At 40.6% G+C, this 25631-nt stretch overlaps 1 protein-coding gene across 1 annotated transcript in view; it reads right to left on the bottom strand.

Annotated features, from left to right (window-relative positions):
- Nucleotides 1–25631, bottom strand: part of CNKSR3 (CNKSR family member 3) — an 86087-nt gene that overhangs the window by 12887 nt on the left and 47569 nt on the right. Inside the window, exons 2-7 of the mRNA XM_077897636.1 lie at nt 20659–20822; nt 14119–14321; nt 13320–13407; nt 8408–8449; nt 5611–5730; nt 3461–3520 (exon numbers count right to left, since the gene is read on the bottom strand). Coding sequence (XP_077753762.1) covers nt 3461–3520; nt 5611–5730; nt 8408–8449; nt 13320–13407; nt 14119–14321; nt 20659–20822 — 677 coding nt within the window. The remainder of the gene's footprint in view (nt 1–3460; nt 3521–5610; nt 5731–8407; nt 8450–13319; nt 13408–14118; nt 14322–20658; nt 20823–25631) is intronic.

Below are 25631 nucleotides of genomic sequence, written 5' to 3' on the forward strand. Positions count from 1 at the left end.
TAGCACTCTCTACGTTTAAGGTATCTCCTACGAGCAAAAGCAAAGAAAAGGATAAAACCCTTGATTTCAAATTACCATCAAATGTTATCTAGGCCAGAGTATTTTACTTGGTGACTTATGTAACTGACTGAATCTTCAGACATATTTACAATTATCTTTTTAAAAATAGCACCTCTGAACATGGTCAGGAGGGCAGCAACCAAACTCAAGACATTCTCACTAAATGTTCTTGCTCAACTGTTGGGATAGGCTCAGCAGGAAACGAGCAAGCAACATTCAACTGTAGAAACATTCCCTTCGATTCATCTAGATCCAATGCAAGGCACAGGTAACTATGACAGTTGTGTTTCAAAACATTTCACCTGCCACCATAACAATGAGCAGGGCCTTGCCTGAGAGAACCACACCATGGGCACCTCAGGAAGATGGCCTACCTCAAATCTCTTTCTCTTTTGAGGCACTAAAAGAAAACAGCAAATGCACCTAGGCTCCTTTTTGCCCATGTGTCAGATGCTTAATCCATAGTTATAGACCAATTTTGCTAAGTCTGATCAGAATCACTCCAGCCCAGATAATCTTCTTGGCTCAGGATTAATTTAAGGTAAGGTTCACTTTATAAAAGATGACCCTGAAGCCAGGAAGTTCTTGTTTGAAGATGTGCGATCTTCAAAACCAAGCCTAAATGTCCTGAATTGACTTTCCTTCCTAGGGATCCTCATGCATTCATTTCTCAAATGTCCTACCAGGTGATTAAGCGATGTATTTGGCAGAACACTGGTAAAGAGAGAGCTTAATACCAAAATTCTCCCTGGGGCAATGGCTCTTGCCTATCTTCACCATGAGCCAGACTACTGAAAAATGATGCTTGTTCTGGTTTTCTGCAGAAGGGTGATGACCTGGAGAATAATTCATCCATTCTTCAGAGGCTAATCTAATTCTCACATCATCTCAGAGGTAGGGAATAGAAGTATGGATGGGATCCTGTCAAGGTGTTGAACAACATCAAAAAAAGAAGTCATAGGGAATCACTGGATACTGTTCAGCTGACCTTGGAATGATCCTGACCTCTCAGGTAACCTCCCCCCAAAATGGACTGGAGGCCTAAGATGGCCTGCTATCATTGTTTCAGCCTGGAGTCCAAGATAAAGAAATATAGGGAATGCAGTGGGTGATTTCCATCCACTACCACCCACCACACTATGCTTCCATTAAAACATTCTGATTTTGGGAGCACCTGGGTGGCTCAGCTGGTGGAGCATCAGACTCTTGATTTTGGCTCAAGTCATGATCTCCACCCTGCATCAGCTTCCATGCTCAGTGAAGAGTCTGCTTGAGATTCTCTCTCTCCCTCTACCCCTGTCCCTGCATGCACTCTCTCATTCATTCCTTCATTCATACATAACTAACTAACTAACATACTGATTCTAAAGTCCCAACAACTTTACCTGCTAGCTGGAAAGCTGTTCCAGAGCTGGAAACTGGCATTTTCTACTGCCATTTAAGTGTAATATACCCAGCATTTAGAGTAAAATACCCAGATTAAGCCCTTGAGAAGTAGGCTCTTATCTAACCTTTCACCCACATCTGTGAGATTTAGCGAGTGTTCAGCACATTCCAGGTACTCAGTGAACACAAGCTCAATGACTGAAAAGAATGAGTGATATTTTCAAATGGATTGCCAACTGGAATAAGACAAGTTTTCGCTTTTTTTGATCTTTAACAAGATGGAAACCACCTGTCTCTAGGTGGCTTCTGTATAGTCCTGTATGAGATCAACTACATCCAGGTAAATCTTAAATCTCTCACCCAGTCTTATTGAGTCTGGTTGGAATTCTAGGAAATGTATCCTTACATTAGACATTTCACTTCATTCAAAAGCAGCCTGTTTAGTCTCTGTTTCAACTCTCATCCTTAAAACCAAAGGACAGGAGGCAGGGGGGTGGTTTGAAGAGGAGAAATCTGTGTGCCTTCTGGTAGTAATATGACAGTGAGCTACACATTTATCCAAGATGAAAACTGCTTTAGGAAGACCAGTGAGAGTCTGCAGCCACACAGATCAGATCTGGCTGTTAAACAATGCAATCAGTAGACAGTTAGTTTAGTTTTATATCTAAGACTTCAATTCTTTAAAAACTGAAATGACCTTCACCATCCCCCTGAATCCATCCAACCCCAAAACAATGCACTGAATGGTACACAAGTATGTTCTCCTTATGGTTCAGCTGATATATGCTAAGTCTCGACAAGAATGAGGGATGAACTGTGTAATGAGTTATGCATTTTTCTCTTCTGCACCATCCCTGACCTAAAAGCATAACTTCCCATGCTGTTATTGCTTATCATGTATGTGCTATAAAAATTTCTATTGCTTCTCAGTGATTTTCACTGTAGCTCGACAAAGAATGCTTAAAGATACCACCATCTTCTACTCATTTGTCTGCCAGAATCACAAAACTTACTTAAAATTCACTGCCTTGAGCAATGTCATTTCTTTCTTGCTACAAAAATCAAGTTTGTGTCACAAACCCTCATCGAAGATTATGCCATTTTATTTTATCAAAAGACCTAGCAGCTAAAGTTCAAAATTCAACATGTATTTCCACCAGATTAGAAGAGGAGTTACCAAATTTCTTCTATTTTTAGGAATTATTTCCTCTTGTTTTAGTTGATTAAATAGCAGATTAGTTCCACAAACACGTGCTTCTTTCATACAGATCCAAGAAGCCATTTCAAACATTTTTAGCTTCCTATCAATGTCATCAAAAACTAGCCATATTGTAGATTGCAAAAAGAAAGCATTCAATTGGCTCTACTCTTTACAAATTCAAAATGTTTTGAGGGGTTCAGGAAAAACCCTTCATGGAGCAGCCTTTCCAAAAGGAAGTTAACAGTATACAAAGACTCTCCCAGTAGAAACAGCCCTGCTTTTTCTATTCAAAAGATCGGGGGGAAGAAAAAACCCGAAATTTCAGTATCATGCCAAACATTACAAAACACAACTCTATAAAAAGAATCTACGTTGTGTAAAAATCCCAAAATAGCCGCTTTGGTGATACATATAAATTCCATTACACAACAACAACAAAAAACTGTATTTTACACATATGGCTACCAATCCCAGTTCTTGTCAGAATGGTTTTCAACAACAAGAGATCACTGTTTTTATACTTACGGGTTAACACTTCCAAGGAGCAAAGGGAATAATTAACAGGGGTGGGGGGGGGTGGGTAATAACTGGGCAAGGTATGTGAATGACAGCAATAAAAGGCAATTTAAATAATAAATTCATGACAGCTGGTGATAAGCAGCGTCCTAGCAACAGAAATGAACACAACGGCCCCCACAGTGACTACAGATAATAAAATAGGATGCACACGCTGCAGCCCCAAGTAGAGGGATTCTGTGTCACGTGTGCTTAAACACATAATGGCTTTTACATTCAACGGATACGTCCACTTACGTTTTCCGTGGTTCCAGTAATCACGTGCAATCCATCATAGGTTGATTTGATGTACATGCCCTAGAGGGAGTCACAAATACATTAACTCATTACTCCAAAGTTTAGAAAACACAGCCGCCGGGGAGACTTCATCTTATAAAACATTAAAGGCAAGCCCTTCAGAACAACACTCATTTTTTTTAGGCCTCCTGAAACACTGGGAAACAAGAGAGAAGGAGAGCAAACAAAGGGAACTGCTCATGAAAGAAATCAGGGGCTGGATCTCTCTGGTATTGTAACTTGTGTTCTGGGCACAGAGAATTTTGTTATAAAACTCTGGGGACTCAGAAGGCACCTTCTCAGACCTGCCGGATGAATGAGGCATTTCAAACAAGGACCGTTCTCTCCTGACCATCTCTTTGTCCGGTGACACACTATATTCAGATAAACGTGGGAGCAGCAGTCATCATGGAGGTGACTTGTTTAAGCCACTGAAGACCAGGATATATGCACAAAGATTATTAAAGCAACACAACATAGGGAGTCTATTAGGAAAGGCACTCTTCCATTTTAAGGGAAGCATAAAGACAAAGACGCTCCCCCGACAGGCCTGGTAAGCCAACTCAGAGGCGAATACCATACCAGAGAGGAAACACTGCCACCGTCTACTGTATCACATATAAAAAATGTTTATTAAACTTTTATAAGATGGTGTGGTGGGGGGAGGGCAAACAGTCGATGGGGAAAAGATTTGTTGCTCACTCTGGTATTGAATTTGCAATAATGTAGATCATCCTCAGAAATCATTTTGACCTTGGACTTGTCTTCCTCAGCAACCCACCCTACTCTAATGAGAATCTCATCAAATGCTTACACCTTCAAGCTTCTCTCCATTCCTCCCCTTTCCCGTTTCTTTCATTCACCGAAGAATCCACTTCTCCCAACCTATGGGACTCCTCCTTCCAAAGCATTTACTTATGTAACTTTACCATCTGAGGCCACTTCTGCCACTGGGGGCATTTCTCTGCTTTGAGACATAACTATAAACTCACCTCCAGGAAGTCTTCCCTGCTTAAACTACTTTAATCCATCATTCACCTTGAAGCCAAGAAGTCTCAACATGTGAATTACTCCTTACTAAGAACATGAGCTTGTCGATATTTGGCTGATTTTTGTTTTCCTGAGAGCAGAGACTGCCTTGGTGCCTCCCCACAGCTATCTACACACTAGGCCTTCCTCGTCCTCCTCCTTATCAGTATCTGCAAGCCACCAATGAATGCAAGGGAACGATGTATCTAGCAGCTGGCACCCAGCACTCATCATCTAATTTAATACTTTCAACAACTCTGTGAGGCAGTCATTATTACTATTCACTCCTTTTTTTTTTTTTTTTTAAGATTTCATTTATTTATGAGAGACGCAGAGGCACAGGGAGAAGCAGGCTCCATGCAGGGATCGTGGGACTCCATCCCAGGTCTCCAGAATCATGCCCAGGGCTGAAGGCGGGTGCTTAAACTGCTGAGCCAGCCAGGCTGTCCATTACTATTCACTTCTGACAGATGAGGAAACCCAGCTCTCTCAAAATCACAGCCTTGAAAAGCTCATGAGGGAGCCTCACAGTTTCTTCCACTTAAATCTCAGCAAATTAATCATGCCTGATGCTGGAAGATCTAGGTATCAAGGCACAGATCCAGGTAGCCAGGTATCTCTACCTATTTGTATGCTCAGGGCCTCTTGTTATAGGGCTCATATGTCACTTAAGAAACATTTCTGGACACTTTTTAAGGAAATCATTTCTTTCAACCATCTCTTCTCACATTCACCCTAAGTGCTAATACAGACTTTCAGAACAGATGTTTTGTACCCAGAGACCATCTTTCCTTTGTGTAAATGTTTTATATCTCCTTGCATGGCTAAGGCCTAAAAATAAAACTGTTAAGACAATCCCTTCAAGATACGAGAGTACAGTTTAAAACCTGTATTTATTTTTATATTTTGAAGACATAAAACCTGTCAACAGTTCAAGATGGCCAATTCCTAACTACATAATGGAAGACAATCTAATTTAATTCTATTCAGAATTGTACCAAAAGCAATAAGGAATCAGAAAAAAATTTAATAAATGATACTGTTATTTTTTAAAAGAAAACAAGTGATTCTAGAATTCTTACCAGGCCTTCTCCCGGTTTAACATTTGGCAAGTGAACTTCCTCCAGACACGCACACTGGCTCATAACAGGGTCCGTAGTAGAGCGTATTGTTTTGTCACAGATGCCATTTAAAACCTTGACCTAGAGTTGGACAGGCAAATAGGAAAGGTTCAATCATTAGCCAAGTTTATCTCAAGCTGAATTTTAAAGAAATGCACTTCATCTACAATCTATAGCTCCAGTCAGTAATCATTTTAATAATGCTACCCAATGAAGCTTTGGCATTTGGACTTTGTATTTGCAATCGGAGGAAATAGTGCCACTACTTTGGCTTTGTTTAAAGAGTGCAGCTCTTATGTGAATTAAGGCCACTGAAGAGCCACGGACTGTACAGAAACCCCCATCTGGCAGTGAGGGAGAATCACCTATTCCCTGCCATTTGCAAGGTTTCTTAGTGATCACTCACATTGTAAGCATATCAAATACCCATACAGTTAAAAAAAATTTTTGTCTGCAATTTTTTAAAATAGATTTTCTTTTTAAAGCAGTTTTAGGTTTACAGAAAAACTGAGCATAAAGTACCGAATTTCTATATACTTCCTTCCCCATCCCAACTTCCAACAATAGCTAGAACATAGTTAATAATAACAAGATATTAAAAATATTTTGCTTTACTGTGGTATATCTGTTAGAACTGATGAACCAAAATTGGTACCTAAGTATCAACAAAAGTCCACAGTTTACATTAGGGCTCATTCTTTGTGGTGTACAATTCTATGGGTTTCAACAAGTGCATAATGTCTTATAACCACTACTATGGTACCATACAGACTAGTTTCACTACCTAAAAACCCCCTGTGCTTCACCTATTCACCTCTCCTGCCTTTCCCACAATGAACCCTTGGCAATCACTGATCTGTTTACTGTCTCACAGTTTTGCCTCTTCCAGAATGTCAGATAATTAGAATCATACAATACGCAGCCTTTTCAGATTGGCTTCTTTTTCTTGGTAATGTGCATTTAAGGCTCCTCCATATCTTTTCATGGCTTTATAAATCATTTCTTTTTATGAATAATATTGAATATTATGAATAATGTTTTATTGTCTGGATGTGCCAGTTTATATAGTCACCTACTAGAGGACATGTGGCTGCTTCCAAGTTTTGGCAGTTATGAACAAAGTTGCTGTAACATTCTGTACAGGTTTTTGTGACCAGATAAATACCCAGGGGTAGAACTGCTAGATCGTAGGTTAAGAGTAGGCTTGGTTTTGTAAGAAGCTACTACAGTGTCTTCCAAAGTGGCTGTACCATTTTGCATTCCCACCAGCAATGAACAAGAGCTCGTACTGCTCTACATCCTTGTCAGCATTTGGTGTTGTCATGTTTTGGATTTCAGTTATTCTAATAGGTGTGTAGTGGTATCTCACTCTTGTTTTAATTTGCAATTCCCTAATGACACACGACGTTGAACATCGTTCCCCATACTTATTTGTCGAATGCCCATCTTTTATGCTGAGGTGTCGTTCAGATCTTTTGCCCACTTTTTAATTGAGTTATTTTCTTATTATTGAGTTTAAACAGTTCTTTGTACATTTTGGATACAAGTCCTTTATCTTATATGTGTTTTAAAAATACTTGTTCCCGGTCTGTGGCTTGTCTTTTCACTCTTAACACTTTCATAGAGCACAGTGTTCCACCTCAACCACCTTAACAATTTTTCCTTCATGGATTCTGTTTTTGGTGTTGTATGTAAAAACTCATCAGCAAACACAAGGTCAACTTAGATTTTTTTTTTTTTTTAGATTTTATTTATTTATTCATGAGAGAGACGGGGTGGGGGTGGGGGCACAAACACAGGCAGAGGGAGAAGCAGGCTCATGCAGGGAGCCCGATGTGGAACTCGATCCTGGGTCTCCAGGATCAGACCCTGGGCTGCAGGCGGCGCTAAACTGCTGTGCCGCCGGGGCTGCCCCAACCTAGATTTTTTTCTGTTATCATCTAGGAGATACACAGATCTGTGCTTTACATTTAGGTGTATGATCTTTTTAGTACTGGCTCACATTCTCTGACCCCAAACATTGATCAGGTAAAATTTCTGAGACATGAAGATCCCTATTCAGTGTTCTCCATGTAGAATTAACAGGGGTTATGTGGTTGTCTCCTTCAGTCAGATTCACCTAATCTTTCAAAATTAAGCCACCAAAGAAATCAGGAAATTCCAAAGAGTGATTTTTTTTTTTCCAAGGGGGAGAATCCAAGAAGTGACACTTCTTACATTCCCCCAATTTGTTTAGCCTTCCTATTTATGGAAAATATATTTATAGCAGTTTCATTGCTAAATTCCTCAACATCAGTAGGAGGAAGGCCTTATCAAAAGGGCACAGGCAGGCTTATGTCAAAGGAAGGAAGTGATGATGAATAGTAACAAAATGCTCTTTAAACAATCACAGCACATCCCCCCTCCATCATAAAGTTTTTGCCAAGGATTTTTTTTTTAATCAAAATGTTCCTAAAGTGAAATATGCAGATCAGTATATCCCTGATTAACAGGCTAGCTGGTAATTTAAGTATAATTGTACCTAATGAAACAGAGACTCCCATCTATGCAAGTTAAGCACAGGAATTTTCACAGTAATCTTCTTGTTGTTAAATAACTTTTAATCTTACCTCGCTACCTAAATTAATAGATTCAACTCCCAAAAGCCAATATTTCAAAGTATATCCTAAAGGAATTAGCCACAGAATTTTTTACTTGAATTAATGTGAGTCCCATTGGTTTGGGAAAAGGAATTTTACAGTAACTTAGGTATACTTACTACAGCTAAAACTTTATCTTCCATTTCTGCTACAAGGCAATCCTAAAGAAGGAAAGAAGAAAAAGAAAACTGTAAGAGCTAGAAATTTCCAAAAACTGGTTACTTAGCTCTAGAGGTACCCAAGACATCCCGGGTGTGCCCCTCACCCTGCAGCTCAAGGAGTCCAGCACTGGGTGCAGATGGCACAGAGGGGGACATCCACCTCCTCCTAAGGTCCTACTCTCTCCTGACTGAAGGAGCTTATCATCCAGGGAATGCATTTGACCGATTACTTAATCAGAAAACCTATGAAAAGAACTGAACTGGAATCCACCAACCATCTAGACTGGGCAGAGAGTAGTAAGCCAGAAATCAAGTCCAAGAAACTGGACAATGGCTCCCAAATGTGACCCCGTGCTCAACTAGCACTTGGCCAACAAGCCAGGAATCTTTTAGCTCTGGGCCTGCTTGTAAGAATAGCTTTCAAATAAGGGCTTGAGTAAACGTAGCCACAAAAGTTTATTTTAAGCACCACTGAGATTAAATCAGATATCTCAGTCCTTAATAAATGAAAAGCGTTCAACAAAACATTCATTAACACACTGCCAAAAAAGTGGTCTTGAGGTATGCTATTGATGACATCAAATAAAGGGCTGGAATGCAAAGCATTATTTACTCAGCTTAAGAACAAAAGCCTCGGAACTGTATGAACCCAGTTGGCTGATTATAGAGGTCTCCATTGTCCTGTCTAAAAGTGGTCACAATGAAGCTGCCATGTGAAACTCTCAGTTCTTCTAGAACTGGTCTACAGCAAAGGTTTCCCAACTCCATAGCAGAGTATGCAGGGGGAAAAATGGCCTAGATCCTTTAAGAGTTTATTTTGCACCATTAAGTATAATCCCAAACTAGGACATCCTAATTATTTCATGTACGTGAAAGATGTTAATCAACTCTTGGAACTGTCAAAGATTTTCACTTCAATCAAAAGTCATTTGATGTCATTTTTTTACTACTACGGGGAAAGGGGGCCTGGACTAGAAATGCATGATAATCTACCCTATACGATTTTGTAATCAGATTTTCAATGTCTTCTTAAAAAAAATTCTCTACTCAATTAAAAAATGTGAGAAACAATAATACTCCACTGCTCCCAAAATTTACACTGATTCTCAGGAAAAGAGCAGCCAAGTAAGAAAACACTCAAAAAAAAAAAAAAAAAGAAATTTAGAAATGTATTTTTACATGCATGAATCTGATATAATCTCAACCTTCAGGAGCAACTTCTGTAAAATAGAATAATTATAACTCAAAAGTATGATTTTCCTCCTCCCTCTTGTGTAGAGGCTTGACTACCACGACGGCTCAACTCATATTAAAACCATAAGAAAGAGAGAATTATTAAATAAATATCAATTTTAGCAAACAGAATACTTAATGCAGTCTTGTGCTAGAAATAAAGCTAATAATATGTGTTTATGATTTTTCATTACAAATCCCAAAATGATGTGATGAGCCCTGTCACTCTCATGAGATAATCACCCACAGACAGACAGCTCTTCTTGATACACCAGAACCCATGACTCAAGGTGGCTGTGTGACCTCGGGGATCCTGACACTTGATTCCTTGACAGATCTAAGAAGCCACCAAGAAAATGGGCTCCCTGTGGGGTGGGAGCCAAGTCATTAGAGGAGCTCTCCTGCCCCCCAAATTTGTTCAAGTCTGCATGCAAGAGAGCTCACTTTTTACCTTTTGCTGCCATGAATACAGGCTCCCACACCCATTGCTACTGGGAGGAAGCAGCTGCACACATGACTTCATGGTGTTTGGCATAAAGGCAATGGACTGGAAAAAAAGAAGTCCTGGAACCGAGTCACCCGTCAGGAGCCAGACAGTGGGGCTGAGCTTTGTCACATTCCTTGGTCACCTGGATCAGCGGACTCAGGCCAGCCTACCTGGCAGGGACCCAGCCAGGGCTGATATCAGGTGCCCCTTCCCTCCTCTGCACTTCCTTATTCTACCTCCTTAGCAGCTGAGGTGACTTGAGCCTATTTCTTCCTCCATAAAGCCAACACGATCAACCCTAGCTCAGAGATCTGCTAAGAAGTAAACATGATCACATGTCAAGCATGTGGCACATGACTGAGATACAACCAGCTCTCGTGGCTTCTTTCTCCTCTGCTTTCATGGCCACCTTGCTTTCTGTTCAGTCCTCCTGGGCCACTTTCTCCACAGTGGACTCTGGCACCTGCCCCCGTCATTTCATCTCCCACCACTGTGATTGCAGGTTTCCTGTCATCACAACTTTACGAGGACAGAGCAACATACAGAGTTTCCTTCGTCTGACAGCAGAGCCTGCAAACTGGACGGGAGGTCTATCCGTGAACTTGGTGTGGGGCAGCAGCTGAGGCATGCTTACCTAGACAGGTGCAGGGTCCTTACAGGGGAAGAGCAGCCACCACGTACCCTTCAGATCACGAGACTGACACCTTAGCCCCAAACAGAAGGACACAAAGTGACGAGAAAGAGGAGGGCAGACAGCAACATGTGGAGGAGAGAAAGGAGCAAAAGGATGAGCAAATGTCTCCCCTCACAGATGGAGACGAAAGTAATAAGGAAGGACCCCAGGAGAACATGATCCTTGTCACCGCAAAGAAGGGCACAATTTTCATTCCTTAAATTTCCCAGAATAAAGGGATAAGTGGAAAAGCCTGGTTTCTTCCGGAAAAGTCAACAGACCTTCCGCCAAGAAGTTTTGAAGAAAACTGAACTTCCCCTCGCTGTAAGAGAGCGTGAAGCCTCCTGGCTCATCCAGGCTTGTCGCTGCCATCACAGAAAAAGGAGTTCAGCTCACTCATCAAGTTTGTTATTTCTAACCTGTGTGCACACAAAAATTCACTTGCCAAAGCACCTGTGTTCTCTGACTGCTGAAGAAAACATATGTTCACAAGAGCGAAACATCTTTTTCAATCTAAGTGCACAGTGATACTCCCATGTATGTTCAGATTTGGCCAATCTCCATCCTTAAAAATTGTTCAAATTTAAATAAACAAACAAAAGGCCAAGAACAGAAAAAAAAGAGCAACATACTTGTTAACTTCCTCTCCTTAAACCATCAAGTTTGTTGCCAGAAAAGCAGTACAAGGCATGATTTTTTATGTTTAAAATTTTTAAGTGTTAATTTTTAATTCATTAACATATAGTGTATTGTTCATTTCAGAGGTAGAGGTCAGTGATTCGTCAGTCTTATATAACACCCATCAGTGCCCTCCTTAATGCCCATCCCTCAGTTCCCCACCCCCACCCCTGCCCCTGAAGCAACCCTCAGTTTGTTTCCTAGAGTTAAGAGTCCCTTATGGTTTATCTCCCTCTCTGATTTCGTCTTATATTTTTCCCTCCCTTCCCCTATGATCCTGTTCTGTTTCTTAAATTCCACATATGAGTGAAATCATATGATAATTGTCATTCTTTGGCTTATTTTGCTTAGTGTAAGTTCCATCCACTCTAGTTCCATCCACATAGTTGCAAATGGTTAAAATTTCTTTTTTTATGTAATATTCCAGTGTGTGTGTGTGTGTGTGTGTGTGTGTGTGTATACACCACATCTTCTTTATCAAGGCATGATTTTTATATTTCCTACTTAAATGCTATGACTTTTTGTGGGCACTGTGCTTTACATATATTATTTCATTTAATCTTCATGCCAATCTTTTACAGTAGATATTGTTATTTTCAATAAATATTTTACACAATTTCTCTATATCTAATTTTACACAAATATATATGTGTGGTCATGTAATGTTCTTTATATGAAAAAAGTGTTTCTTTTCCTTCCTGGGAGAGCAGGGGCTTGACTCCTATGCTCCATCCCTACTTCTCTCCCTGCCAAAGTAAACCCAACTTTTCTTCCAAATTACCTACTGTACTTCCTCCTTTGTACACAGGCGGTGTGTGTATTATAAATACTTCTATGCATACATTTTCATATTTTGGGGGTCACCATTTGTCATTATATTACACTTTTTCCCCTTTTATTCTTATTCAACAATTATTGTTATAAAAATCCTGCCAAATAATCTGGTATGGTAAGTATTAGTATTCTCATTTTACAGACCAAAAAAATGAGGCTCCTAAGTTTTAAGCAACTTTTCCAAGGTCCCAGGGCTAACCAGTGGTAGAGTTATGATTTGAACCTATGGCTGTCAGTCTCTGAAGCATCAAAGGGAAAACAAAAACAAAAATAATACCTCTTCCACCCCCCAGGTTTGCGCTAAATTTCGCCTGATAAGTGACAAATTCACATCAGCTTCTGGTCAAAACCATTATCTCATTACTTAAATACACATTTAAAAATCACCACTTATCATGTGCCAGGCAGTGTAAGGCTCAAAAAAGGCAGGGGGCAAAAGTGATGAGGATGCTCAGCAGGCACCATTCTCCTGATGTGAACAGTTCAAGATCTGTACCTCCAATGGGGAGATTTTTTTCCTACCATCAGTTTATAATAACCAACACCTCTGTGAGTACCAGGAAAACACCCTGAGACGACATAAGCCCATTTGATCCAGGCAAGCACAGATTACTCAAAATGTGGCCTTTTCAACGAGGGTCACTCTAGTCACACATCAAAACCTGAATTCCACCTCAATCCAGCCTGTGCTCCTTCCCCCCTTAGCATTTCTTAACCTTATGCCACTTGGTTACTCCAGAATTTCTATTTAAAACAAAAGAAGGTAATCTTTGATGTAAAAGGCACTGGTCATTTTTCAGAAACCATCTGTACAACACATCAAGTAAAAGCCTTTCATCTTTCCCCAGTTGGGATTCAGAAAAAAATGGCGCAGAGCAGAGAAGTGAAAAGGACGTGAGCCCTCTGAAGAATAGGATAGGGCAAAGGAGGGAAACAGTGTTGAAAAGCAACAATGATACACTGACCTTCTGGACTGTAGTGGTCAGGTCCAGGCAAAGCTGGATGATTTTGTTCTTCGTTACTGAGAAATCAGTGATCCCCGTAAATGGAGCCCTGGAAAGCAACAAATGTTCTTTAAAAAAAAAAAAAGGGTGGGGATCCCTGGGTGGCGCAGCGGTTTGGCGCCTGCCTTTGGCCCAGGGCACGATCCTGGAGACCCGGGATCGAATCCCACATCAGGCGCCCGGTGCATGGAGCCTGCTTCTCCCTCTGCCTGTGTCTCTGCCTCTCTCTCTCTCTCTGTGACTATCATAAATAAATACAAATTAAAAAATAAATAAATAAAATAAATAAAAAAAATAAAAAAAAAAAGGGGGGGGTTGTGGGCACCAGGATCCTGCACCATATATGCTGAAACGCATGGCCACACCACAGGCTGGCTCAGAAGACTTGTCATGCAACTGTTTCCTCCCCAAAACAGGAATGTGAACAGAAAAGAGACAGAGATGTGCTAGATAAAAACACATCATAAAATGAGCCAAAAGAATTAATGTTCCTATAGAGGTCAACTAGGAGCCTTCAGAGCAGCCAAATAATCATGAGCATTTACCGACAGTGAAGCACAGCTTCAGCACGGTTCCAGACCTTCTCCAAGTGGAGCTTCATTGGCTCCTGCCATTCACCCTTTGAGTAGCCTCCAAAGGGACCCTAAAATCCCCCACAGAGCCAGAACCCCTGCAGAGGTGGAAGTGACAGGAGAGGGACAGGCCTAAGTGCAGCTCGGGCCCTCCACTGATTGGACAGTTGAGTGCAGGCGTCACTTACCTGTCCAGCCAAGCTAATAAGGCCTTGGCCGCACCTATTAGCTCCACCACGGAAGTCAGGAACTCATTGGGGGGCTTATGGGAAGTGTTTCCATCATAAGCCGGACTTTTCCGCCGGCTACTAATGTAATTTTGTAAGTTGTGGGAAGATGCCCGCAGTTTCAGAACTAAGTTCTTCATATTATCGGTTTCCAGGCCATAATTCTGTGGAAAAATAAGATCAAAGGGAAAAAAATCAAAACAATCAACAATGTCCAAACTCTCATAATCACTCAAAAGCCCATCGAGCAACTTGAGTAACTCTAACAACACCACAAAACCCTCCATGATTTACCCATGGTGCCGATCTTCCCCACTCCAGCTTCTTCTGTTCTGCATCCAGCTTACTCCAGTCTTGGGGATTTTGTTCTTGCTAGCTCCTCTTTTCAAAATGCTCCTGCCACAAATCTATGCATGGACAGCTCTTTCCTACATTTACATACTAGCCCAAAGGTTCCCTCATCTTTGAGGCTTCCCTGACTATCTAGGGTAGTAGTTTCTCAGCCGAAGCCCTACTGACTTTTAAAGCCCAGGATTCTCTGTTTTGGTTGGGGTGAGGGGGAGAGGGAGGATTCCCATACATTGCAGGATGTTTAGCAGCACTCCTGGCTTCTACTCATTAGAGGCCAGTAGCACCCTCTCCCTAGTTGTGACAACCAAAGAGGTCTCCAGACATTCCAAATGCCCCTTGAGGTCACTCCCCAGCACATCACTGATCTGCCACTTCTCTGAACCACCATGTTGGGCACCATCTTCCTCCACGGGGACGCAGAGCCTGAGAGCCGAGTTCTGTGGCCAGCTCACTGCCATAGCAGCAGCACAGCAGACAATCAAGTATTCACCAATGGATGAATTTCCATCAGGTGAGACTAGCTTGCCCAGAAACGGAGCAGCACTGACCAGATGTCAATTCACCCAAAATGTAATTTCCGTCTCTTGAGTTTATAACCTGGGTTCTTTCTGGATAACATTCAGCTTACTTTGGTACTTTGAAAAAAATGAATCACATGTGATAGGTAGAGAACAAAACCCAGAGGCAACACCTAAATCTAAGATGACTTTGGGGGAAGGAGGGATGAATTTCTGTATTCAACTGCATGTACATTCCCCAAGTTGGTGTTTCATTATTTTAACAAAAAATTAAGATATTTCTGGGGTATATTAAATTGTTTCAATGGGATCCCAAACCAAAAATGTGGTGCCATTTAAACATTAGGAATAACAGAATGGCCAATATTACTGAATATGTACTCTATGCCTTTCCAAGATTGGGCCAACTGATCAACGAGTATTATCTCGGAGAAAAAACAAGTGAAGGTGGAAATGATAGGCTCTCTTTTTTACCGGTGATGAAACTGAAGCACAGAGCCATTAAATTCTCCAGAGAGGTGGGATTCTAAATCAAGGCCATCAGCAGTGAGGGCACAAAGTTTTGATCGCTATGCTGCATGGTCCCCGTCCACGCTCCCTGCCCAAGACAGGACAGAAGAAGACAGAAAACAGGATGGGTAGTTGACAAGGAAAAGAAGAGTAGCCAGTGGCCCTGGGTCTACAAACTACCAAGCTGGTTAACTCCTCCCAAATTCTATCCTGACCTGCTCCATCCCCCGATGTTCAAGAAGTTAAGGTTTGTATAGTAATAAAAGTTCCAAGTAACTTCTGGTGACACTGACTGTAGCTGGGTTTTCACTACAGTAAAATGTTCATGAAGCTTAAATTTATGTTGCTCCCTATAGTAAAATAAAAAGTGCTGTTTAAAAAATTTAGATAAAAATTTTGAGAAGAAGTGCACAGGAGTGGCTCAGTGGTTGAACATCTGCCTTTGGCTCAGGATGTGACCCGGGGTCCTGGGATCGAGTCTGCATCAGGCTCCCCACAGGGAGCCTGCTTCTAACCTCTGCCTGTGTCTCTGCTTCTCTGTCTCTCATGAATAAATAAATAAAATTAAAAAAAAAAAAGAAATTTTGAAAAGAGTACAATAAAAAAAAAAGAAAAATATTTCCCCAGATCCATTAAATGGAAGCTGTCTTCAACAAGATTTAAAATTTTCATAGTAAGTACATTATTTCATAATTTTATGAAATAAAATTTCCTAATAAAGATGTTTGGTCTTAACAGTAATGTTCTATCCAAATCTCATATTCCTTCATATTTTTCCTGTCATTTTCTACAGACTAAAATATGACATTGTCCCTCAACAAAGAAGACAAAAGTAACAAAGATGGATTTTCATCATGCTTTTTAAATTCAGAGAATCAAAGACTCACAAGTGAATGGATAAAGAGCCACATAACAAGCTTGTTTTGAAGGACTTGTAACTAATTAAAGGGAACTGTCCCCTCATTCAGTCAATTACTTAGGCTGCCAACTTCCATCAAGAGTTCTGAACTAAACACAGGGAAGTTAGCTTTCTATAATCGTTGTCACCAGAAATGACTTGGGACTCTTATTACTACACATAACATTCACTTCTTGAACTCAAAGAGGATTAAACACATTTCAGTGTTTTGAGAATTGTTAAACTTCAATCTCATATAAACCTCCCATTTTTAATATTCAAATAAAGGGGAAGTGTCGCTTCTTGTGAACTGGTTCTTTTCATTTCCACTCAATGCACTCGGATTCTGGTTTCCCACCCAAAACCCATCATGGGACTGGAAGGATGAACAGAGGCAGCTATAATGGAGTACAGTTTTAACAAGATAGAAAGAAGGAGCAAAGGAAAGACCATTCCTTCCCCTTCCACCCCATTCCACACAAGAAGAGAACAAGAAACTGATTATATTAGCTCAAGAGAACCTCTAATGTAGAAACATAAGAAACCTCTAATGTAGAACCTCTAATGTAGAAACCAAGTAAGGAATGAAATGAGTGTCTGAAAATCTGTACACATACATAAACCCTTCTGTGGATATCTCGATCCTTAGAGGTGAGCCATCAGGGGTTACCACTTCCTGGTCTGGCTAGAGAAATTACACAGGAGGCAGGCAGATTCCCACTCTTCTAGTGCCCTAATTATGCACATTTTAGCTAAAGATGAATCTTATACTTCTCTTCTACCTTCTTTTCCCATTCCTCCCGACCCTGTCCATGATCTAACATGTGTGATAAAGGTATGGCAGAGACACACAGTCTAAACCATCTCACTGGCTTGGATCAATGAAGTCACAACCTAAGTACTATATTCCACAGTTTTTCCCAAAGGCATTTAATATACTCATAAGCAAGATAAGTTAAATACAAACTGTCAGCAAAGATTACTCTGCCTGCATGATTTCTCCCCATAATGAAGAGAACACTATTTTAATGATTTGCCATAGATGGGTAAATGATGAACTGAATAATGTCAGGGATATACAAGTGCAGAGAAGTGTCCTGTGCAGGTAAATATATTATAGGTATTTCATTTAAGCACACATTTAGGTGGCATCACTTAACATGTGTACTGATTTGACTTTGTTCACTTTCTCAACCTACTTCAATCTTAAAAATGAAGGACAGTTAAGTGTCTGACTCAGGCCCTGATCTCATCAGAATAGTCAGATTGAACCCTTGCAATGGGCTCTGTGCTCAGGGGGGAGTCTGCTTGAGATCCTCTCTCCCTCTCTGCCCCTCTCTCCCTGTTGTAGGTGTGCTTGCTCTCTCTCTCCAAAGTAAATAAATAAAATCTTTAAGATATATATTTTTATATATTAAATATATTAATATTTATATATTATATATTTTTATATATTTCTATATATAATATATAATATATACATATATGTGTCTACCTTGGTAACTAGGGTTTGATTGATTGGGCAACAAAAATGGGTTACAATTATACTTTCTTACTCTCAATCACACCCTCCAGACTAGTGTAGATCAATAGAACCTGTTGCAATTAAGAAAATGCTCTCTATCTGCACTATCCAAATCTGATAGACACTAGCCACCAGTAGCTATGAGCACTTGAAATGCAGCTTAGTGAAACTGAGGAACTGAATTTTATTTCATTTTAATTTGTTTTAAATAGTTGCACATGGCAAATAGTTGTCCTACTGGAAAGAGCAGCCCTAGAGTCTGCCCCAGAGAGGTGGAGAAAAGTTGGGCTCAGACTCTGAATTCAATCCTGGGAAGTGGTCTTGGTTCTACTTCACAATACAAGCCCTGTCTGAGCTGCACCAGCTTGCCAAGGTCAATATTGGCCAAAGGCAGTGGTGTTCTCTCTTGGCTCTCTTCTCTATCTGTGACTAGATATCTGTGGACCATCTGCTCACTGGTTTTGGAATCTTCACCAATAGCTAGTCCCTTTTTTAGGTTTTTATCCATTGTATCTGCCCTGTTCTTTCCAGAACTTTCCAATGGTTTTGTTTTTTCCTCTCTTTAATCTAAATTCTACTCACTTCCTGTGCATCACAAAACCAGCAGCCACCAAACCAAGTTTACATTACAACCTCTTTTATAACCCCAGGGCCAACAGCAAATATATATTAACTGCCGAAGGGGTGGGTTGTTCAAGGGGAAAAATTATCACTATATATACAAAGATTATATATAATGTAAATGGATTAAACAAATAGTATAATTAACATATACATTTATAATAGGAACATTTTAAAGGGAGATTATATCAAGATGAAAAGATACTTTAATCAAATTCTAAAACCCTCCCCAACCCAGGAAAGGCACACTCATTTGAGAACCCTCCTGTGACCCTCCTGTCAAATGCCTTCACTGGCACTGTACTGCACAAAGCATGTCCAGAATGAGTTTGAGGTCAAACCTTTGCCTACAAAGGAAATTAGAAGGAAATTGTAGGAGATAAAATGCAGCTTTAGGTTCTGGCATTTGTCCAGCTTTGTTCGCTTCGGTCCAGTATTTTAAGAGGTAGGGAAGGGGTAAAAGCAAAGAGGCAGTTGCTGTGTTTATTATCTGGCTTGCTATAAACTACATGCCTCTAACCTACCCTTCCTCCTCACCTCTCATACTGTGCATTGCAAAGTAATTTACTTGTCCTCAAAGCCCTTCCTCGAAGTTGAAAGAGTCAAATCAAATGAGCAGAAAAGATGGAAAAGTGATCTTCCCAGAAAGTATAATAAAAGTAAACTCAAATATGTTTCACTGAAGGAAAAAAAAAAAAACCACCACCATACAGCTTTAATAATAAACAGGACTCTAAGACATCTTCTGGGCAATGCAACACACACATTAGTGTACCGCCACGTCCAGGGAGTGTTACTGTACAGATGGGGAAAACAGACACCGTCGTTTCCCCAGAGGTCACAGAGCAAGGAGTGTGTAGCAGAGCCAGGATTAGAATGCAAAAAAGCCGGCCTCCCAGGCCAACACTCACACCACTTGGCCACAGCGTCTCCCCCGTGGCAGCTCATTTATCAACCACAAATAATTTCCCCATTACTTTTGTAAACAAGAGCAGCGCATCTCAGAGCAGGAGACAAAGCTCTGTCCATTTTAAGAAGAAGAATATGCACAATGCAGCAAGTGTTATATAATCAACGGAACGCAGACCAGCAATGGCAAAATAATCGGGAACACATTCTTTCCCACCATTCTCAGTGATGTAATTGTATATGCCCCTGGCTCAGGTTCACGGCGTTACTTAACCCAGCCTGAATGCTGCGGAATGAGTCCAAATCCTGACAGTTGGGGAAACTGCATCCTGAACGTGGCACCACACAGACCAGACGTGGATCCCACCGGACGGCAACCAGTTTGGAAACACCATGCCCTCACAGGTGTTTTTAGCCCACGCCTAAAAAAGTTACTCACGCAGCCATGGGTGTGATGCAAGAGTCACAACCTGGCAGGATTTAACTCATTTATGTTCAAGCCAAAGCTAATCCTCTTGCAAAGTGTAACTACATTCACATTCTTTCCCACCTAGCTACCATTTCATAAGGTGATTACTGCAAGCACAAGCAGCGGTTATTTATATATCACAGATACCTGGGAAACATAAAAAAGGTTTTTATAGTAACAAAAATACATGAAAATCAATCGATTTCTCATTTTGGTTTAGAAGAGGGCATTTTCGTTCAGGACCATCTCCATCTTTTTATTCTCCACAGAAGATAAGAAAATGAAACTAACACAGACTTTTTCTGTAAAAGGCAAACTTCTTCTTAAAAGGCAAGATAGTAAATACACTGGACTTTGGAGGGCAACACGGTCCCTGTCACAACTACTCCACTCTACCACTGTAGCATGACAGCAGCCGCAGACAAAACATAAATAAACAGGTATGGCTGTGTGCCAATAAAACTTTACTGACAAAAGTAGCAGGCCAGATTTAACCCAAAGGCCACAGTTTGCCACGTCTTAATCTAGGAAATGATTTATTTTCTTCCTTTTTTTATGTTGTTTCCAGCTTATGCTTCACTTCAATGGATCATTAATAGAAGATGATGCTATGCTAAATCATGAATGAACATTGAGGATTTGAGAGAATAAAGATTCTAAAAACATCACCATGGCACAGATCATCTTTTCCTGAACTAACCAGTGCACAGAGAAGGTCGACAGCCTCCAACACAAGTTCCTGGTGTCCAATTCGCGTGACCCCCAGCTCCTCAAGATCCTGATGCGAAATCTTCAGCAGCTGTTCTCCATTTATCTTCTCTCGTTCAAATTTGTGGACATACTGCTGCAGGCAATCATCTAACCCTACCAAAAAAAAAGCAGAAGTCTATTATTGTCATTTTGTTTCCTTTACTCAAAACACTGCCCACATTTACATGAACTTCAGGAATCTCCCAATTATGTTCCAACTATTTGACTGTCTATACGATGTATATCCCACCTGATGGACACTTGTCAGATGTGTCCTCATCTTGTCATCTCAAACAGGTCTGCAATGTACAGCTTAACATTTTCAAGTGGATTTAGCACAATTTTATGATGGTTACCTTTCCATTCCCTTTCAACTAAAATAATAAACACTAAACCCTTGCCGACTTGGAAATGCAAGTTATGCATACTAGACATATGTCTGTTTGCTAAGCAGTCTTCCTTTGGGACATCATCCCTGTCCCAGCCCATGTGCTCCCAGTGGACTTGGCAATCAAGATGCTTTGCCACAGTCGCTGGCCACAATATTCGACCCGCCGGCCAGTTATAGGTTCAAGGATGACCAAGCAGAACCAATCAAAATCGTCCCTGACACAGGAAGATAGAGGTTCTTCCTTTCCAGTTGGAAGCCATAAGGACACAACTTTGGGGATGCTGGTAGTCATTTTTCTGATCAGTTTTCTGAAAATAAATCCATTTGAGAGGAAGAAAATATTCCAATAATATCCTATATGCTCCTAGATCTAAACCTGCTTAAGGATACTTCTATCCCTACTATTTTTTCACTTAAATTGAAATAAATCCCTTTACAGCTTAAGCTTGTTTGTGCTGTGTTTCTGTCCCTTGCAACTGAAAAAGTTCTGATGAATACAGAATCCAAAGGAGAAGATACCAGTAGTGGTACCAGAGAAAGGCAATGTTAAATGGGTTAGCTCATGGGACTTTTTCCAGGTCAAATACCACTTCCAACAGTGTTGTATTTTAATGTTCTTATATAATGATTGAGATAGATAAAATAGGTAAGACTAACAGGACTTGGGTATCTTTATGCCTATAGAGAGAACTCCCTGGTCAACTTGATTCAAAGGTTTTACTAGAATAAAATTTTACACTGAGTCAATTGGTCTATTCAAGCCTAATAATGAAAGCCACCTTAGTGTTTTCAACAATGAGGCTAAAAAATGTTTAACCCCAACATAGACGGCATGTTGCTGTCCTCTGCCACCCTCAAACACACACACACACACACACACACACACACACACACTTCACTTACCCCCAAGCTCTGCCATGTGGGTACTCTAGACTAGGAAAAGTAGACACAAGGTCTAGCACTTAGTTTTAGCAATACTAACGTCTATGGATCTTAAAAGCTGATGTGCTAGGTTAAATGATAACTTTCACCATTTGCCTCCCGATAAGATATAACAAGAAGAACAATGTCCTTACAACTATTTGGGACTACCAAATATAGGAAGAGGCGGTGAGAAAAAATCACTTTAAGGTGATTTGGAACCCCCTCATCTTCCCTCAAGTGACACCTATCTAGCCAAGAGGCTCCATCACATAGCAAGCAAAATTAGAGACACTGACATGAATCCAGCTCCACTTTGATGGCCATGAGCCACAAGTGGCCATCAGGGTGTGTGAGTGAATCAGACAGGCACTGGACACTACCCAAGTCAGCAGGTATGGAGATGGATGCCACCACCCTGGCCCCCGGGCTATAGGCACTGTGTTCCAGAGCCCTGACACTCAGGGCCATCTGCAGAGGGGTGGCATCTATCTACAATCAGCAACGGTGACGAGGGCCAAGAGCTAAGGAGAGCCTCCTGACAGCTCTCTTCACAATTTATAGATGACTAAATTAGGGTGCATGGGGGCTACATAACCTGTCCACAGGCACACAGCTGGTAAGATGCCAAGAGAAGGATTTTTATAGCCATCTTCTTTAGCTCACTATGGAAGAAAAGGCTTCAAATGCAAATCAAGACCTATTTGGCACAAGCTCTGATCTTTCACATTCTACCCAGGGAAACACAAGATTATAAAAATTTCTCTCCAAGCATCTTCCTGAAAAAAGCAGTAGGGTCTAATTACAAACACTTATTAAGAGAGAATCACAAAACCTTAGAGGTACTTAGAAGGCACTGTCATTGAATCCAAACAATTGGGTAAGTATAAGCAAAAGTCTTAATTACTATGAATTTCACCCTAAATCACTTAGCCAGTTCTAAGCCAGATCACAGCCAATATCCTGCAATTGCCTCTCCATTGGGATGTCCTCTTCCGTTGCCCAGTTTTAAGCTTAAAAATGCATTTTTGTTTTAATGATCATAAAAGTTTAGGACCATCATGTAATACGTTTAAACTTTGTTGTGGCCAAACTGTTTCTCCCCAAAGTTATATGTTGAAGTCCTAATCCCTGTTACTCAGAAAGTGGCTGTATTTGGAGATAAAGCTTTAAAGATGTGATTAAGTTCAAATGAGATAATCAGGTTGGGCCCCAATCCAAGATGATTGGTGTCCTTAGAAGAAGAGGAGACATACATGGGGGCGAGTCTGCGTGAAGACACAGGAAAAAGAAAGCTATCTACAAACCAAGGAGCCAGCCCTGCCGACACCAGGATCTCAGACTTCCAGCTTCCAGAGGTAGGAGGAAATAAATTTCTGTTGCTTCATTACCCAGCCCATGGTACTTTTCTATGGCAGCCCCAGCAAACCAACACAAATGTAACAGTCTTTCGGTTCATTATTCATACACATGTCATAAACTCTCATAAACAAAACAAACAGGGACCGGTAGACTTAAAGTTCATGCTTACTGTGCCAAGCAAGCTCACTGTGCAAAGTAAAGTATAAAACAGAGATTCCTGTCAGTTTTCATGTGCAGAGTAAATCAATCCATTAAAATTAAAGTGAAGAAATGGATGCAGCATGGATGTTCATTAAACTTCATGCACCATGGATGTTCATTAAACTTCATCCCTGAATAATAAGTAGAAATAAAGATGAGGCCAGATTCCTCTTTTAATTAACTGAAGGGTTTCACTGAGGGAACAGGATTTCAGAAGTAGCTTGAGAGCATGAGGAAATATTCTGGACACAGGGAAGGGGGAGGTGCGATGAGGGTTCTTGATAGGATGAAGGTTGTAAATATGATCAGAGAGAGAGAACTTGAACAATACAGACGAACATTTCCCTGAGAGGAAGGCCAAAATCTCCTTAAGGATTCTGGGGGAATATAAATGACCTAACCTCAAATAATCAAAAGATCCCTGACATATAGGATTATCAATTGGGAATGCCATGTTGCTACTGACCTAAAAACAGCATCTATAGTGGCATAAAAACTTCCTCCCAAGGGATAAGTATGTTGAATATGTTCGGGTTTAAATAATGTTGCCCCCAGTTTTATTATCCCAAAATGTTATGGCCTATTAGTCATATCCCACTGATCGGAATACAGTCAAACATTTGTAAACAGCTAAATTATTTAAACTGTTACACAGCCCCACAAAGGAGGAGAAAATCCCTAATTTCAAGGAAATTGGTCTAATCATTTTAGAATTTGAAACACACACTTTGACCTCTTTGTCACATGTACCTATTTGCCAGATCCTTGCTTCTAGGAACTTACAGAACGTCTAGCAGAACCGAGAGAAACACATCATTAAATAAAATTAAACACATTCCATTTACACAAATTAAACATATAATGCAATGTGCAATAATCAGGAAGGAAAAGGAAAGGGAGCTCCAAAAGAATGCAAACCACAGTGAGGGAGGCCCAGACTTCCTCCACTGTCCCCAGATCTGGCAGTGAATACTCTTGAAGTTTCAAAGAAATCCCAAATGGGAAAAGGAAAGAAAGAAACCGCTCACCCCAGTGGTAGAATGAGACAAGGCAGTAGTTATGAGCCTGAGTATCAGTACTGATCCCACTTCTTGCTAACTGGAGAAAGTTCCTTATTTCTCCGATTTGGAAACCACGGATAACAACACTACCTACTGCACAGATTCATAATGAAACGGAAAGGGTCGTTATCTGGAATGGGCTTAAAATACAATGAAGCACATAGTAAATACTCTGCAAATACTGTTAAATACAAAAATGTGATTTATTCAGCTCCTCAATTTGCTAAGTGTTCAGAATAAAAGTTGCTAGGGAGACACAGAAACTCCCAAATGCTTTTAGGCAGCCACTCCTGGGAACACAGTAAACTAGAGACAACAGCTCACATTACTGTCCTCCCTAGGAGGTGTTCCCAAATATGAGAGCCTGCAATAATCATCGATTCCACTTGAAAAATGTTTTCTGATTTATACCAGAATAGAAGCATCATGAAAGCTGAGGCTTCCTTTTGTTCTCTGTTTATCCTCCAGCATCTAGAACACTGCCAGTGCTTAATACTATCTGTAGAAGTACATGAATGTGTTAAGAAAGACAAGGAACTTCACAAAAATATTAATGTCACACCAATGGACAAGCCACCTGATTTTGCTTTCCCATGCGAGTTAGTAACTAAAGAGAAGGAAACTGCGGGCTGTGATATCATCTATAGGTACATGCTCCAAGTTTCCATGTTTCAAGATTAAAGAAGGTCATGTCAACATTAAGGAAAAGTATCATGCACAAAACAAAACCCCAAAGTAAAATTCCAGACCTTGACAAGATACTTGTCCCCTACTAAAAATGATTCTTTATTAATTAATTAATCTCTCTGAAGTGTGGGAAGGCTTCTGTACACAAAGATTAAGAAGTTAGAGTAAATGATCCACTATAAAAAACATAGAACTATTCTCTTCTTATTTTCTGCAGGAGATGACGATCAGATCATTGACTACATCATCTTCCTTTCTGCTGGTGAGGCCCCCTGGAAGGCCCTCCCTCTCCATGGCTAT

The sequence above is a fragment of the Canis aureus genome, chromosome 1 (assembly GCF_053574225.1).
Source record: "Canis aureus isolate CA01 chromosome 1, VMU_Caureus_v.1.0, whole genome shotgun sequence".
NCBI classification, from domain to species: domain Eukaryota; kingdom Metazoa; phylum Chordata; class Mammalia; order Carnivora; family Canidae; genus Canis; species Canis aureus.